Source organism: Pteropus medius, unplaced genomic scaffold, assembly GCF_902729225.1.
Source record: "Pteropus medius unplaced genomic scaffold, Ma_sr-lr_union100, whole genome shotgun sequence".
Classification (NCBI taxonomy): Eukaryota; Metazoa; Chordata; class Mammalia; order Chiroptera; family Pteropodidae; genus Pteropus; species Pteropus medius.
The window spans coordinates 1,317,245-1,330,025 of NW_024352789.1; the positions used below are offsets into that span (position 1 = coordinate 1,317,245).

Genomic DNA, 12,781 nt, shown 5'->3' on the forward strand with positions numbered 1-12,781 from the left:
AAAGCTTCAGTACCCGGGAGGCTAATTTACTCCTTAAAACTGAGCAATAAATACTCTAGGGTGTCTCATTTGTTAATTTTGATGAAACACAGTAAAGATGCTAACTCCTCATGGAAAAGGAAAAATCAGATTAGGCCTCAATGAGACCAGAGAGAAAGATAAAAAATAAGTTAGGAAAAGAAGAGCAGAGGAAAGGGGAAAGGTGGCAAGACGAAGGTGGACTAGAGAGATGTCAAGGTGGAAAGTCTAGGAAAAGTAAGAAATGAGTTGCTAAAACGACCCAGATGAAAGAAGGGAAAGGCTCTCTTAGAGATACAAAGCACGAGACCCATACTTTCCAAACTTCATAATTCAGCATCAAACAATAAAAAGTACACTGCATCACACAACGTCATTAACAGCTATCAGAGCCCAAGTGAAAAGAGGCAAGGACTAGAAAATAAGAATAAAGAACGCAAATCAATGATCCAAAGCACAAAACGATGGTGCGCTGGATAGAAACCAGTTATCAACCAGCAAGGCTACCCATGGGTCCGCAGCTCCAGATCCCTCGGTTCTTTACCTGTGGCCGCTGCTTGTGCTGTGTCTGGTTTTGGTTTTGAGGCTGTTCCCAGTTTCCCCGGGCTCGGTTAGTGCCCACCGATGTCATCATTTACAGTATATACAAATAACAGTATTTACAAGGTAGAATACTGAAAGATTAAAAAGAACAAGATGTTAAATGTGGGCAAAATGTTGTCCACCTCTTTCATCAGCACCGTCACCACTTTCATTTCCTCGAAGAAACAGACCAAGAGGATTCTCCTGTTCAGACATATTTAGTCTCATAAATTCCTTATGGAACTATGGCTATTAATCCATCTTCTGTATAACAAGAAATGTACAAAGCATGTGTTAATGTTTTTATTTTTTTCTAAGTTATGGGCGTAGTTTGGTTGCTAGTCTCCTGTAAGCAGATTTTATTGTTTTGCTATCTCAATAGTAAGCAAAACAATATTAATAATCAAAAAGCCTTCTATATAGGTGAAAATATCTGAAGTCCCTTCTACAGAAGGAAACATAATCAGAAAAGCCTGGAAACAACTAATCCAGGAAGGGGATTAGTCTGTACTCCAAACAAAAAAAAAAATTTACACACTGTACTCAATCCACCTGTGAAAACAGCCTTACCTGCCTTACAACCGTTTAACATAAGTTGCATGTGACCATCCTTTGGAAAAAAACAAGCCCAAGTCTAGCCTCTTCCTCCCTTAAATTTCTGTCTCTCAGCATTCTGTGGGGGCTTACATTGCCTTCCACAACTCATGCAGTAACCCCAGTGACTACCCAGACTCTCAGTTCCCTAGATAATTCCATCACACTGCTTTTGCAGCGGCCTGTTGTTCCCCTAATCCACAGTTCCAAGAAATCAGAATTGCAATTACCCTCCACCACTCACCTTAATATACAGAGAATCCCAAATGTGCCCCAAACCCAAAGCAACCTAGCACAAAGTTTTATTTGGAAGAAATCATTTTAAACCTGAGACATCATTGTTGGACAAGACGACTTTGTTGAGTCCTTAAAGAGACACAGAACACACAGGAGCTTTCCCCAAACCAGAACAGTTTTTTGTTATATCACTTCTAACAAGCAAGGATTCTACTGAATTTAAGTCCCTTGATTCACACTGCTTTATAATGCAATCTTGGCTGCTGCATTTAATAAAGAAAACATTCATCATGTGATGAAGTGCTCAAAATAAAAAGTTTCTTTGCATTGTCTTATTCCCCTCCAAAAAGTATAAATTTATATCTTTATGCTCTGTATTTAATTTTTTTTTTTTTGTTTTTTTTGTTTTGGTTAGACAATTCTAGACTGCCCAGAAGACATAGCTGGATTTGAGAGTGAGGCAGGGTAGGCTTCTAAGGAAATATGGAAGGATTAACTATTAGAAAGTAAATTTCACCTGTTTCTTGGGTCACAAAGAAAGCTGACTTCCTTGTGGATAAATTCTTCACCAAGTTGGGTCAATAGGTTGCATAGGTCTTTGTTTTGTAATGCGGTCATTAAGAATTAAGAGTTCTACATCTTCTACTACCGAGAAAGATTTTTAAGGAAACATCAGGACTAATTTTTAACCATTACCTCTCCCCCTACACACACGTGCACACAAAAACCTATAAATATTTATAGCTAGCACAGGATTATTTGCTACAAAGTCTATTTTTCCCAGGCTGGCATAATAGTCAAGTTTCAACGCTTAATTTACGAAAAACCCAGTGTTGTTTAACCAAGTACCCCTGAATTCAAATCAAAGAGGAAAAAAAATCGTAAAACTAGAGGAAAACCATTATGCTTAATAATTGGCTCTAAGATGAGTAGTCCTACTCTTGAAACTTACAAATATTGACGGCTTTCTGCTCCACATGTGATTTCAATTTGTGAACATGATTTATACTACAGATATGAACTGCATGACTAAGCTATATGAACTGCATATACTGTACCAATCGTTGTAACTATATTAAAAAGTCATCTTGAAAGCCACATAAGTACTCAGGAAAGGAAAAAAGAATCCTCCTGATCACTCCTGCCATTGACTTCCATTTCTCTCTTACAAGTGCTTTGAAATGTGTGACTAGGAAAATTTTACCACCTAGGTAGTAACAACACTGAGCAATATAGGTAAGTGACCTGGGATGGGTCACTGGTGGACACAGAATTAGTAGCAAGCAGAGACATATCCAGAGTTATCAGTGGAGGCGAAGAATCTTTTTAAAGTCCTCTTCCTTAGAAAACAAAAATATTTAAGGGAAATAGGTGAGAAGCATTGGAGACCAAGGGAATAGCGCAGGAACGAATACAGGTTTCAACACGGGAGTGCCCTTGACCATTTTTTGAAAACCAGCTACTTAAAAAAATAGCCAGAGAAATTTTACAGAAAAAAATAAATAACAAGTATTTATTGAGTATCTACTATGCGTCCAGTACTTTAGAAAATACAAAAGCAGTATGACTTAGTTGCTGCCCTCAGGGAGCTTACAATCTAATTTGAGAAACAATTCAGAAACTGACGCTGGACTGGGGTGGGTCAGGCTTGCTACCTCTTACAGAGCAACTAATTCCCCTAGGCGCTTTGTGGGAATGACCTCTGCATCCCCTTCCCCATCAACTTGAATCTGATTTTCAAAAGGAGCATTTCCCAGTTAGGACGCATTTAACAAGGAAGAGCTTTAAAAATCAAAACAAAACAGTACATTTTCAGGCCTTCCATCATCAGTTTACATGCCAGAAATACTTCCCGTTTACAACGGAAAGAATCACGAGCATAGTCTAATCTTTAAGGACAATGGTGTAGGATCTCAAAGCAGTTTTATCAACCCATACACAGCCAAAACGTTTCGGTTCTACAGTAATGCTGGTTGTCACCGATTCTCATCACCTCCCAGCAAGTCACATCAGATAGCCCCAAAGCAGGATATGGGCGGTGGGAGGTGGACCAGGGGAAGACAAAAAAGGATTTCTCCAGCTAATAACCAGGGGCAGTCAAAGGCAAAACGATAACAATAACAACAAAAAGGCCTGTTACTGTGGTGTTTTTCTTTCCACAACATCCTACACCAGAGGTGGCTACATTTCAAGAACTGGTGGAAAAGGAGCGGTCTCCTGTTTGTGACACCAGTGTGCAAAGCGATTTTAGGGCCTGCCCACAGAGTGAAGGGTCTTAAGAAATTTGGAATTCCTGTCCCTTTATGAGAAGAGTGAACAAATACCCCAGTGCTCTGGTGACGTCCCTTAAGGCGTAATGCACCGCTGGGGGCCTCCATGTCCAGCTTCCCGAATAACATCACAATTGTTTGGGGTACCCAGAACTACAGTATGTACAACAGGAAGCTAAAGACAGCAGCAAAAAACGTATTCCAAGAGCTGGGGCGGTGAGAGAGCAGGAAGGGTAACAAGAGGAGCTGACAAAGAGGCTGGAAACGGAGAGGGGACGCGAGCCCACGCGTGGAGGATGGGAGGCTCACCCGCTCGGCGCCACCTCGGGAGCTCCCGGGGCCGATCGCCTCCGTGCCTCCCGCCCGGAACCACCTAATCCTCCGCACTCCAAACTGAGGGCCACATGGGGGAGTTTGGGGCAGCTCCACCCCATCGCCCTCCCCCCCGCCCCGCCACCCCCAAACCAGGCCGGATCCGGATCCGCGGCGGCCCTCGGAGTGCTGGGAGGGAGGGAGGGGACCGCCGCGTCCCCTCCGCCGGCGCCGGCTGGGGCAGAGAGAGGGCCTACCTCAGGCGGGGCCCGGGCCTCGCTCGCTCGCGCTCTTTCTCGTTTCCCTCCCCACTCAGGTTTAGTTGTATGGTCTCCCCATTTGTTCATCTAAGCCCCTGCCCCGGCTGCTTATTGCCCCTCTTAAATCGAGGCTCCAGTGATTTCATGAGGTTCCACTAGGGCCGCGAACCCTGACCATAAACAAAAACCTGGCGGCGTCAGACTCAGGTACGTGCCATGGCCTGCACGACTGGGGGCAAAAAGAGTGGGGAGAGCACACTGTGGGGGCCCACCCTGAGGGAGGTGGGGGTACGGCAGTGGGGGTGGGGGAGGAAGGAGGGAGGGTAAAAGGGGGATCGCGGATTTAAAGGGGCCGCGGACAATACCCGGCCCCGCCGCGCTGCCGCTGCCGCCGCCGCCGCCGCCAAAGCCGCTGCGCTCCCAACTTTACCTCAGTCTCCTCCACACTGACACCCCGGGCCGCGCCGCCCCTGTCACGTGACAGAAGGTTCCCTCCTCCCCGCCCCGCTCCCTCCTTTTCCCTCTCGCGCTCGCGCTCGCGCCTTCCCCCTCCCACTTGCCTTCCTGCGTCGCCCACAGCACGTGACGCAAAAAGGGACGCGCACGCAAGCGTGCGCGTGCCGCCGCGCCACGAGACACCTCTCTCGGCCCTGCGCGCCCGCCCCGCCTCCTCCGCGGCCACGCCCCGCCACGTGACGTACGCATGCGCTCCGCCTCCTCCGACCGGCGTAGTTCCGCGTCTCCGCGCTCACCGCCCGCGGGTGCCATTGCCTGCCCGAGTCACGTGCTGAGGGGAAGCGGGAAGGCGTCGTTCTTCTTTCCCAGCCCCTCCCCCCCGTCCGCCATGTTTTCTGGCCGGGTCAGCCTTCGTGTTTCCCCGTGAGGAAATGGCCGGGGAGCTGCAGGGAACCCAGGCGCCGTTGCCTCGGCGGAGCCCGGGCTGACGAGGCGGGGCGGCGGGGGAAGCCGGAGCGGTTCTGCGCGGGGTGGGGAGGCCATGGCGTCCAGCAGTAACTGGCTGTCCGGCGTGAATGTCGTGCTGGTGATGGCCTACGGGAGCCTGGTGAGGAGATCCCCCGCCCATTCCTCTGTCGCGTCTGACCCAGTAGAGACCCTCCTCGCGAGCTGCTCCCTGTCCTCGTCCTCCACCCACTCACCTGCGCCTTTTCTGGGCTTTGACTCCTATCCCAGGAGTACCTGGGAGCAGAAGTCTCCGACGCGGGCCATCCCGCCCCGCCCCTGGCCGAGAACCCTCCCTCCAGGCCCTGAGACGGACCCCCACGCCTCCCCGCTTCCCCGCGGCCTTGCCGGGCCCCAGGGCGCACCCCCGAAGCGCCCCTGAGAGCCCGAATCTGGGGATTGGAAATGAAGGCATGTCATTAAAGTTTCTTTTCTCGTCTCTTGGACAGGTGTTTGTACTGCTATTTATTTTTGTGAAGAGGCAAATCATGCGCTTTGCAATGAAATCCCGAAGGGGACCTCATGTCCCTGTGGGACACAATGCCCCCAAGGTAGGTCCTTAAGGCACGAGATGGGCCTGGTTCTCCAAATCTGTTAGGGCCCGGAATGAGATTTCTTTTGCCTTTAGTAATAACTCACCCGCCCGCTTCCTTGTCCGGTTACCCACGTGCTTGTCTTAGTAGATGGGGCAGTAGCGGTCAGCTTGGGCCCTGGCTTACCTGCTGGCTGCTGTGCCACAGCGGGTAGCTTACCCAGGAGCTTCAGTTTCTGCATCTGCAGAACGAAGGGCTGGGTTAAAGTTTCCAACTTTTGTTTTAAGATGTTTCGCAGCGTAACTTAAACAACCTGGTGTTTTCTGGTTTGGTTTTGTTTTTAAGGCTGGGCTTAGGGTGGTTAGAATTAGCTCCAGCTCAGAAAGAAGAGGTGCCTTTGCAGAACTTGAGACTTAGGCTCCATAAATCATCTAGTTCAACATTCACGTTAGAAACTGAAACCTAAGAGAAGGAAGCAGTTTGCCCAGCGATGTACAGAAAGGAAGCAAACCACCCAGCAGTCTCTCTGTAATGGCCTTCCGTTCCTTGGCCTGGTTGTCTGTTGATGAAACTTTACCCCAAACTTCTTTCCTGAGTTCCATACTTACGTATCCACCGGCCCGACAGTAGATGTCTGATAGGCACGTCACACCTAAAGTGTCTAAATCAGAACTCTTGCTAATCCACCACCATCCTGCTGTTTCTGTCGTCTGCTTCTGAGTAAAAGGCACCTGTTGCCCTTACCGGCCTCCTCTTGTATGGCTCTCCCTTGATCACTGCGATCCAGCTATACTGGTTGAATTTCTCACTTTTCCGTGTGCCGTTACTGTGGCCTAGAATGATCTGTCGGACTTCCACGTGACTAGCTCATTTGTTCTTTAGCTTTGTTTAATTGTTGTTTCCTCCAACAAGGAGTGTTTGTTATCTATTTAAAGTAGGTCCTACTCTTTGTTTTCTTCTTGTCTCCCAATTGCTATAGATAACATTTTACCACAATTTTTTGTTTAATTTTCTATTTGCTTAATGCCCCTCCCACTGAACCGTAAGCTTCAAGGATGCAGGCACCGTGCCAGGTTTTTTTCACTGCAAAACCAGGGCCTACATTTAGTAGGTAGTTAATAATTCGTTTTGAGTAAAAAGCAGGTTAGTGGGAGAGCTAGAGCTAGTACACAATTCTCTCAGCTTCTGGACCAGTGTTCTGTTAACCAGTGTTATTAACTCTCCCCTCTCTGTTCTTTGCTAATATATTCCATGGAAAACCTCAAAGAAGATGTCACAGGCCGAAAGGTCATCAGTGCTCCTTCCACATTCTCTCAATTCTCCAAAATGCCTCCTGCCTCCCATGAGAGGAATACAGGGTTGGCTTCCAGTACTGCATGAGCCACTCCAAACTCTGACTGCTTAGGAGCTTCCTGGACCCTTGGATGAGATCAAGGTTCCTTTTACTTTTAAAAATTCTCGATTTCTCATCCATTGTTAGTGGAAGTATAAGTTAGTTTAACCACTCTGGAAAACAATCGGGCATTATCTAGTAAGCTTGCACGCGTACCTAATCCACAGCCCAGCAGTTCAGATCCTACCACAGAGAAATTTTTGCTCATGTGTACCGGAAGACATGTGCAAGAATATTCATGACATTGTTTTTAATGTTTTTTTTAAAAATCCAAACGTCCATTTGAGAATGGCTATATAATGACATTTGTATTCTGGAATACTACAAAAAATGAAGATAAACGTGAACAGAAATGAATCTCCAACTATCTGTGAATGAAAAGTGTAAGTTGCAAATTTGGATCTCAAAAACATGCTGAATGACAAAAAGCAAAGCCATTCACAGGAGAACATGCACCATGTGATTCCATTCCGCTTACATGAAATTTTACCACAGACAGAACTATATGGATAGAAAGTACACCAGCGTTGCTTGGGGCACAGAGGGGGAAGGGTGGCTGCAAAGGGTATGAAGAACGTTTTGGGGTGATGGATGTGTTCTGTGTCTCGATTGGAATGGTGGTGGAGTGGTTATACTCATTTGTCAAAACTCATCAATCTACACATTTAAAGTAGACGCATTTTATTGCATGTGAATTCACTCTCAGGCTATTTAAAAATTTGAAAGCAGGTTGCAGAGGAATTCAAAAGTATTTTTCCATTTGCATAAAGTTCAAAACCAGGCACAGCTAAACATCTCGTTTGGGGTGATGAGATAGAACAGAGAAAAAAAATCGATACTGTTGACAAATTACAATTCAGGGGTTGTTCAGTTGGAGAAGTCATTGGTTGTGTTCCAGAACTTAAAACGGTGGTGGGTGGATACGGGCATATGAGTCTTAGAACTATTTAAAATGTACGCCTGTGCTAGGTGTGTGCTATGTGTGATATATTTCACAATGGAAGTTTATAAAAAGTTACAAGAAAAAGTATTTGTGGGTCTGGCAACCCTTTCAAGTAAGAGAAGAATGTGAAACTTAACAGTGGTTGCTTCTGTATAAGGGAGGGGTGACACCTTCAGTACCTTTCTGAATTTTATACCATGGATGTGAATTACCTACTTAGAAAATTAAATATGCTCCACCAGGTGGCATAGTCCTCAAACTGTTATAAGCCATGAGCAGGCCTCCCTAGAGATTTTTAGGGTGGATTGTGACTTCCATTGCTTTTGATTTCTTCCCAGCCCGAGAAGTTCTCTATAACACCTAATCAAGAAGCCTCCAAATCCAGCTGAAAGTCAAAGCTCGTGGGTGCTACAGGGCTGGGAGGCATCCTGGCAGTTTAGAAGGTCTAGGTTAGAGATAGGGGAGAGGTTCTTAGAGAACCCAGTCCCCTTCTTTCTTAAATTCTTGAGTCTTGTCTTGCAGTTTCATCGGCCAAATGAACCTTTCTTTGCTTCTGTCACATTGCCCATTGCTCTGCTCCGTTTCCAGGTTGACGGGAGTAGAGTACAGGCTGAGTGACGGCGTGTTCTTTTCTCTGTGTGAACAGGACTTAAAAGAGGAGATTGATATTCGACTCTCCAGGGTTCAAGATATCAAGTACGAACCTCAGCTCCTTGCAGATGATGATGCCAGACTGCTGCAGCTGGAAACGCAGGGAAACCTGAGTACGCAGCATGCTCCTGGACAGGACTTCAGCCGGGAGTCCCTCGAGTGCAGGGTGCCCTTGCGCTCGGAGTCGTAGCATAGCTGCTGGCAAAACCAGCAGCTGTGATCCCCTGTTCCTGGGAACATGACGGATGTGGGGAGGCAGTCTGTTAGCTTGTTGGAGTTTGGAAAATCTTTTGCGAGTTTTGCCTGAGACCAATCTTTCTCAACAGATTGCTACAACTATCTGTACAGGATGAAAGCTCTGGATGCTATCCGTGCCTCTGGTAAGGGCTGCTCGACAGACTGTTCAGCATCCCAAAGGCCCACCGGGGAAGAGAGGGAGGAGCCCAGCTGTTAGAACGTGGTAGACTGTCCCCTCTGCACGTCCCTGGCCAGCAGGCTTTTCCTAGTGCTTTTGGGTGACGATTTTGCCTAAGAAAGTGCTGTAGGCAAGTTGTTTCTTCTCCAAAGACTCTGGATTTGTTTTGTCCTTCAGACCTTTAGTTTGATCTACTGGATAGTGGTAACTTGCTTCTTTACACAAAAAAATAGGTGTCATCTGCTTTTCTGCAAAGCCCAAGATAGATGGTTCTTGAATCTTTTGTATTCTATGATAATCGTCATACATGCTCTGTCTTTGCCAGAACATGGTTCATATCTCAAAGCCAGGGTGGGTAAGTGGCGGGGTAGATAGGACGACGGTATTGTGTGTCGTTGGTGTAGCTTACAGTTGTGTCGCCACCACCAAATGACAACCAAGACAGCTGAGTGTGCCCGGTCTTCATTCTTCAGAATTTCCCCCAACTCATTGGACCCATGAGTTCTAAGTTAGGGAAATTAACTGGGATGACTGACGAGCTGGAGCAGGTGTCATGGTGCCGTTATCTCCTCAGAGATCCCGTTTCATGCCGAAGGCCGCCATCCCCGTTCCTTAATGGGCAAGAACTTCCGCTCCTACCTGCTGGACCTCCGGAGCGCCAGCACGCCCTTCAGGGGCGTGCGCAAGGCCCTCATCGACACCCTGCTGGATGGCTACGAGACGGCCCGCTACGGGACAGGGGTAAGCGGGGTGGCCGCGCTCTCCCTCGGGGACCTAAAGGGCCCCAGACTGAGGTCCTCACTCTTTGTCCTCTTTCCTCAGGTCTTTGGCCGGAGCGAGTACCTGCGCTACCAGGAGGCCCTGAGCGAGCTGGCCAGCGTGTGAGTTTAGAGGCGAGGACGTGCAGGGGACTGGCTGGAGAACACGGTCTCGCTGGGCTGTCCCCCAGTGATGTGACCTTCGTAAGCCGTGGTGCCCTAAGGCCATCAGGTCTAGTCTGTAGACCTGCCCCTCCGAGAGGAGGGGCGCGCTCCTGCCGCGGGCTCCGCGCTTCCTTTCCTTGCGGTGTTTTTTGTTTTTTGTTTGTTTGTTTGTTTGTTTTGGCCAGCTCAGTAAAATGTCGGAATTGGTGTAAAAGGGAACGAAGCTTTTCAGCACAGAGAGATTCCTTCTCTTCCAGGATCCTCCTTTTGTGTCTTGCTCTGATAAAAGAAAGAATTAAATGCCACCCATTTTTATTCCCACGTAAAGCATTAGTAACCCTGTCAGAAACGGGACGTCACTACAGGGTCAGCCGTGGAGTATTTGCGATAGGAGAGGAGCCATAATTTCTGTCTGGCAACGTTTCAAGTACTGACGTAGCTTCGTTCTGTTCACGTAGACGTTAAAACGAAGGGTAAAGAGGGAAAGCCCGTCTAGAGTAAAATCCAGTTCACAGGAAAGGAAAGGAAAGGAGACATCTGTCTTCCACGGCGTTGAATGGAGATGGGGTGCGTCCCATCTTCTCTCTGTCCCTGAAAATAAATGGCCTTGTCGCCTGAAGAGAAAAAACGAGAATGGCAATGAAAATGAACACGTGGCGAGGACGGACAAGGGTTTTCGGTCTAGAATTCGGGCAGGAGGCCTGCTCAGAGCTGTTTTTACAAAAGAGATGCCGAGAGCAGTCAAATTGGCGAATGAAAGTAGAAAGGGGGCGGTTAACAGGTAGTTTGTTTTGCAAGGTGAAGAGAGTTCCCAGTGATATGAATGCGCGTAACTACCGAAGTGCAAACATTTAAAAAAGGTTAAGATGGTAAATTTTATGTCGATTTTACAATTTTTTCTAATTCAGTCTTTTTCTAGTTTCTGGAAAGGTTCAGTGGGTATGGTGAAAACAGTATAGGCTCTGAAATCTTGACAAACTTAGGTTTGAATCCCAGCTCTCTGTCACTTACTAGCTTTGTGACCTCAGGCAAGTTACTTGATGGACCCTCAGTTTCCCAACCTGCGGAATGGGGAGGGCCCACCACTAAGGGGTGCTGGGGCGGTAGTAAGGTAGGTGTTGGTGGAGCGCCGTGTGTGACGTCTCGACGCATGCTAAGCACTCAGTAGTCCCCTCTATTCTTACTTTCGGTGTTCAGTTTTTAAGGGACTCTCTCCAGAAAGTATATTAGTGGCACACACACATCAGGTGACTCAGCAGAATTAAGTTTTCTTTAAGCACAGGGAGATGAAGAAAAGGTCGACCCGGAGGCAGGGACTCTGGGAAGTTGGTTTCTCTACTGTTTCTAAGCTGCCAGGTGGGGCTTTAGTAACTGGTTCGTAAGATGGGACAGAGACTGTTTGTGGCGACGGCTACATTTATGGGACGGATGAGCCTTGAGTTGCATTCTCCCGTTAGTGCTCACTCTGTCCGTGACCTGCCCTCTCCTGCTCTTCAGGGTCAAAGCACGCGGTGGGAGCTCTCAGCGACAGCACCAGTCCGCAGCCAAAGACCTCACTCAGTCTCCTGAGGTCTCCCCGACCACCATCCAGGTAACATACCTGCCCTCCAGTCAGAAGAGTAAACGCGCCAAGCACTTCCTGGAATTGAAGAGCTTTAAGGACAACTACAACACGCTGGAGAGCACGCTGTGACGCAGCTGGAGGGCCTTCGCCCAAGGGAGCCACACAGACTGCAGCGGGTCACCCGCGGGTCACCCGGCTCTGCCGGCCCGGAGCGGCCGAAGCCCCCATCGCGTGCCGAGCTCTCAGAGCTCACGCCCAGGGGACCGTTCGCCAGCCTTCCTCCAAACGTCGGCGAAGACCTCATTTTCTCTTGGTAGCACTTTTTTCTGGAGTTGAATTCAGACGTTTTTCTTAATGTTCCTGTCAGAGCTTCCTTAAAAATCCTCCCTTGGTTTTGATCACAATTCATCTGCCCTTTGCCAAGACTACGTGAACCCCAAGGGTGAGAGCGGAGGACGGGGCGAGCGTCCTCCACACCTGCCCCTTTGTACACAGTTGACTGGGAACTCGCTGGGTTTGAGACATCCGAGAGCTGATCGGTAGGGAGGGCGGGGGAGGCCGTGAGTGGCATGTGGAACTCACCTGGCGCTGCACTCGAACCAGGAAGTGTGAAAGCCACCTCCCTGACACACGGGGCCCACACCCGTCCACTTTCATTCCATGCTGTCGGGAATAAACAGGAAAGAGATGTTGGACACCTGATAGAATCCCATCCCCCTCCTTGATTGGGGATGGAAGCTCTGGGACAGTGTGACGGGGTGGTCGGACCAGTGCATGGGTCTGACTTTATAAATTATTTAATAAAATGAACAATGACAAAATAAGGTCTGTGGTTCATTCCTTTCCAGTGGCCTTTTAGTAAAAGGGGCGTGTGATGCGTTCTCCGCACCTGCCTGGTGGGGCAGGGCACGCAGCTTTGCCCCCAGAGAACCCGTGGGACTAGGTCCCCTGGACCTGGGATCATGCGGCTACTTCTTGGGACCCAACAGAAGTCCTGAAATTGGGACTCCGGTCCTTCCTCAGAGAATTACCTGTGTCACTAATAGAAGCTGGAGAACCAGGATTCCCTTCACGTCTCCGGGGTGACAGGCCAGATGACCAATCACCTCCTAGACTCAGGGTCATT

General features: G+C 48.3%; 2 protein-coding genes across 43 annotated transcripts in view; one reads left to right on the forward strand and one right to left on the reverse strand.

Annotated features, from left to right (window-relative positions):
* Positions 1-5,536, reverse strand: part of UBAP2L (ubiquitin associated protein 2 like) — a 38,426-nt gene extending 32,890 nt beyond the window's left edge. For 19 of the 41 annotated variants that reach the window (XM_039849699.1, XM_039849692.1, XM_039849697.1 and 16 more), the window contains exons 1-2: positions 4,704-4,808; positions 563-692 (exon numbers count right to left, since the gene is read on the reverse strand). In XM_039849699.1, the coding sequence (XP_039705633.1) occupies positions 563-652 (90 nt within the window). In that variant the 5' untranslated portion in view covers positions 653-692; positions 4,704-4,808. Of the gene's footprint in view, positions 1-562; positions 693-4,270; positions 4,346-4,638; positions 4,832-5,430 lie in introns of those variants that run through there. The other 22 variants (XM_039849700.1, XM_039849693.1, XM_039849698.1 and 19 more) reach the window with 7 other exon arrangements.
* LTAP1 (lipid transport auxiliary protein 1) lies at positions 5,035-12,476 on the forward strand. Of its 2 annotated transcripts, none has more exons than XM_039849726.1 (7): positions 5,035-5,336; positions 5,683-5,784; positions 8,749-8,866; positions 9,080-9,133; positions 9,682-9,909; positions 9,991-10,049; positions 11,589-12,476. In XM_039849726.1, exons 1-7 carry the CDS (start codon positions 5,271-5,273, stop codon positions 11,658-11,660), a joined length of 699 nt encoding a protein of 232 aa, XP_039705660.1. In that variant the 5' UTR covers positions 5,035-5,270; the 3' UTR covers positions 11,661-12,476. The 2 variants fall into 2 exon arrangements, with proteins under 2 accessions (XP_039705660.1, XP_039705659.1); XM_039849725.1 differs by having other exon boundaries at positions 5,043-5,336; positions 9,743-9,909.
* Positions 12,477-12,781: the final 305 nt, after the last annotated feature.

Coding starts and splice junctions, on each gene's coding strand:
- LTAP1 (XM_039849725.1), top strand. CDS start 5,271: ATGGCGTCCAGCAGTAACTGGCTGTCCGGCGTGAATGTCGTGCTGGTG. Junction 8,867..9,079: donor GGAAACGCAGGGAAACCTGA/GTACGCAGCATG, acceptor CTTTCTCAACAG/ATTGCTACAACTATCTGTAC. Junction 10,050..11,588: donor CTGAGCGAGCTGGCCAGCGT/GTGAGTTTAGAG, acceptor CCTGCTCTTCAG/GGTCAAAGCACGCGGTGGGA.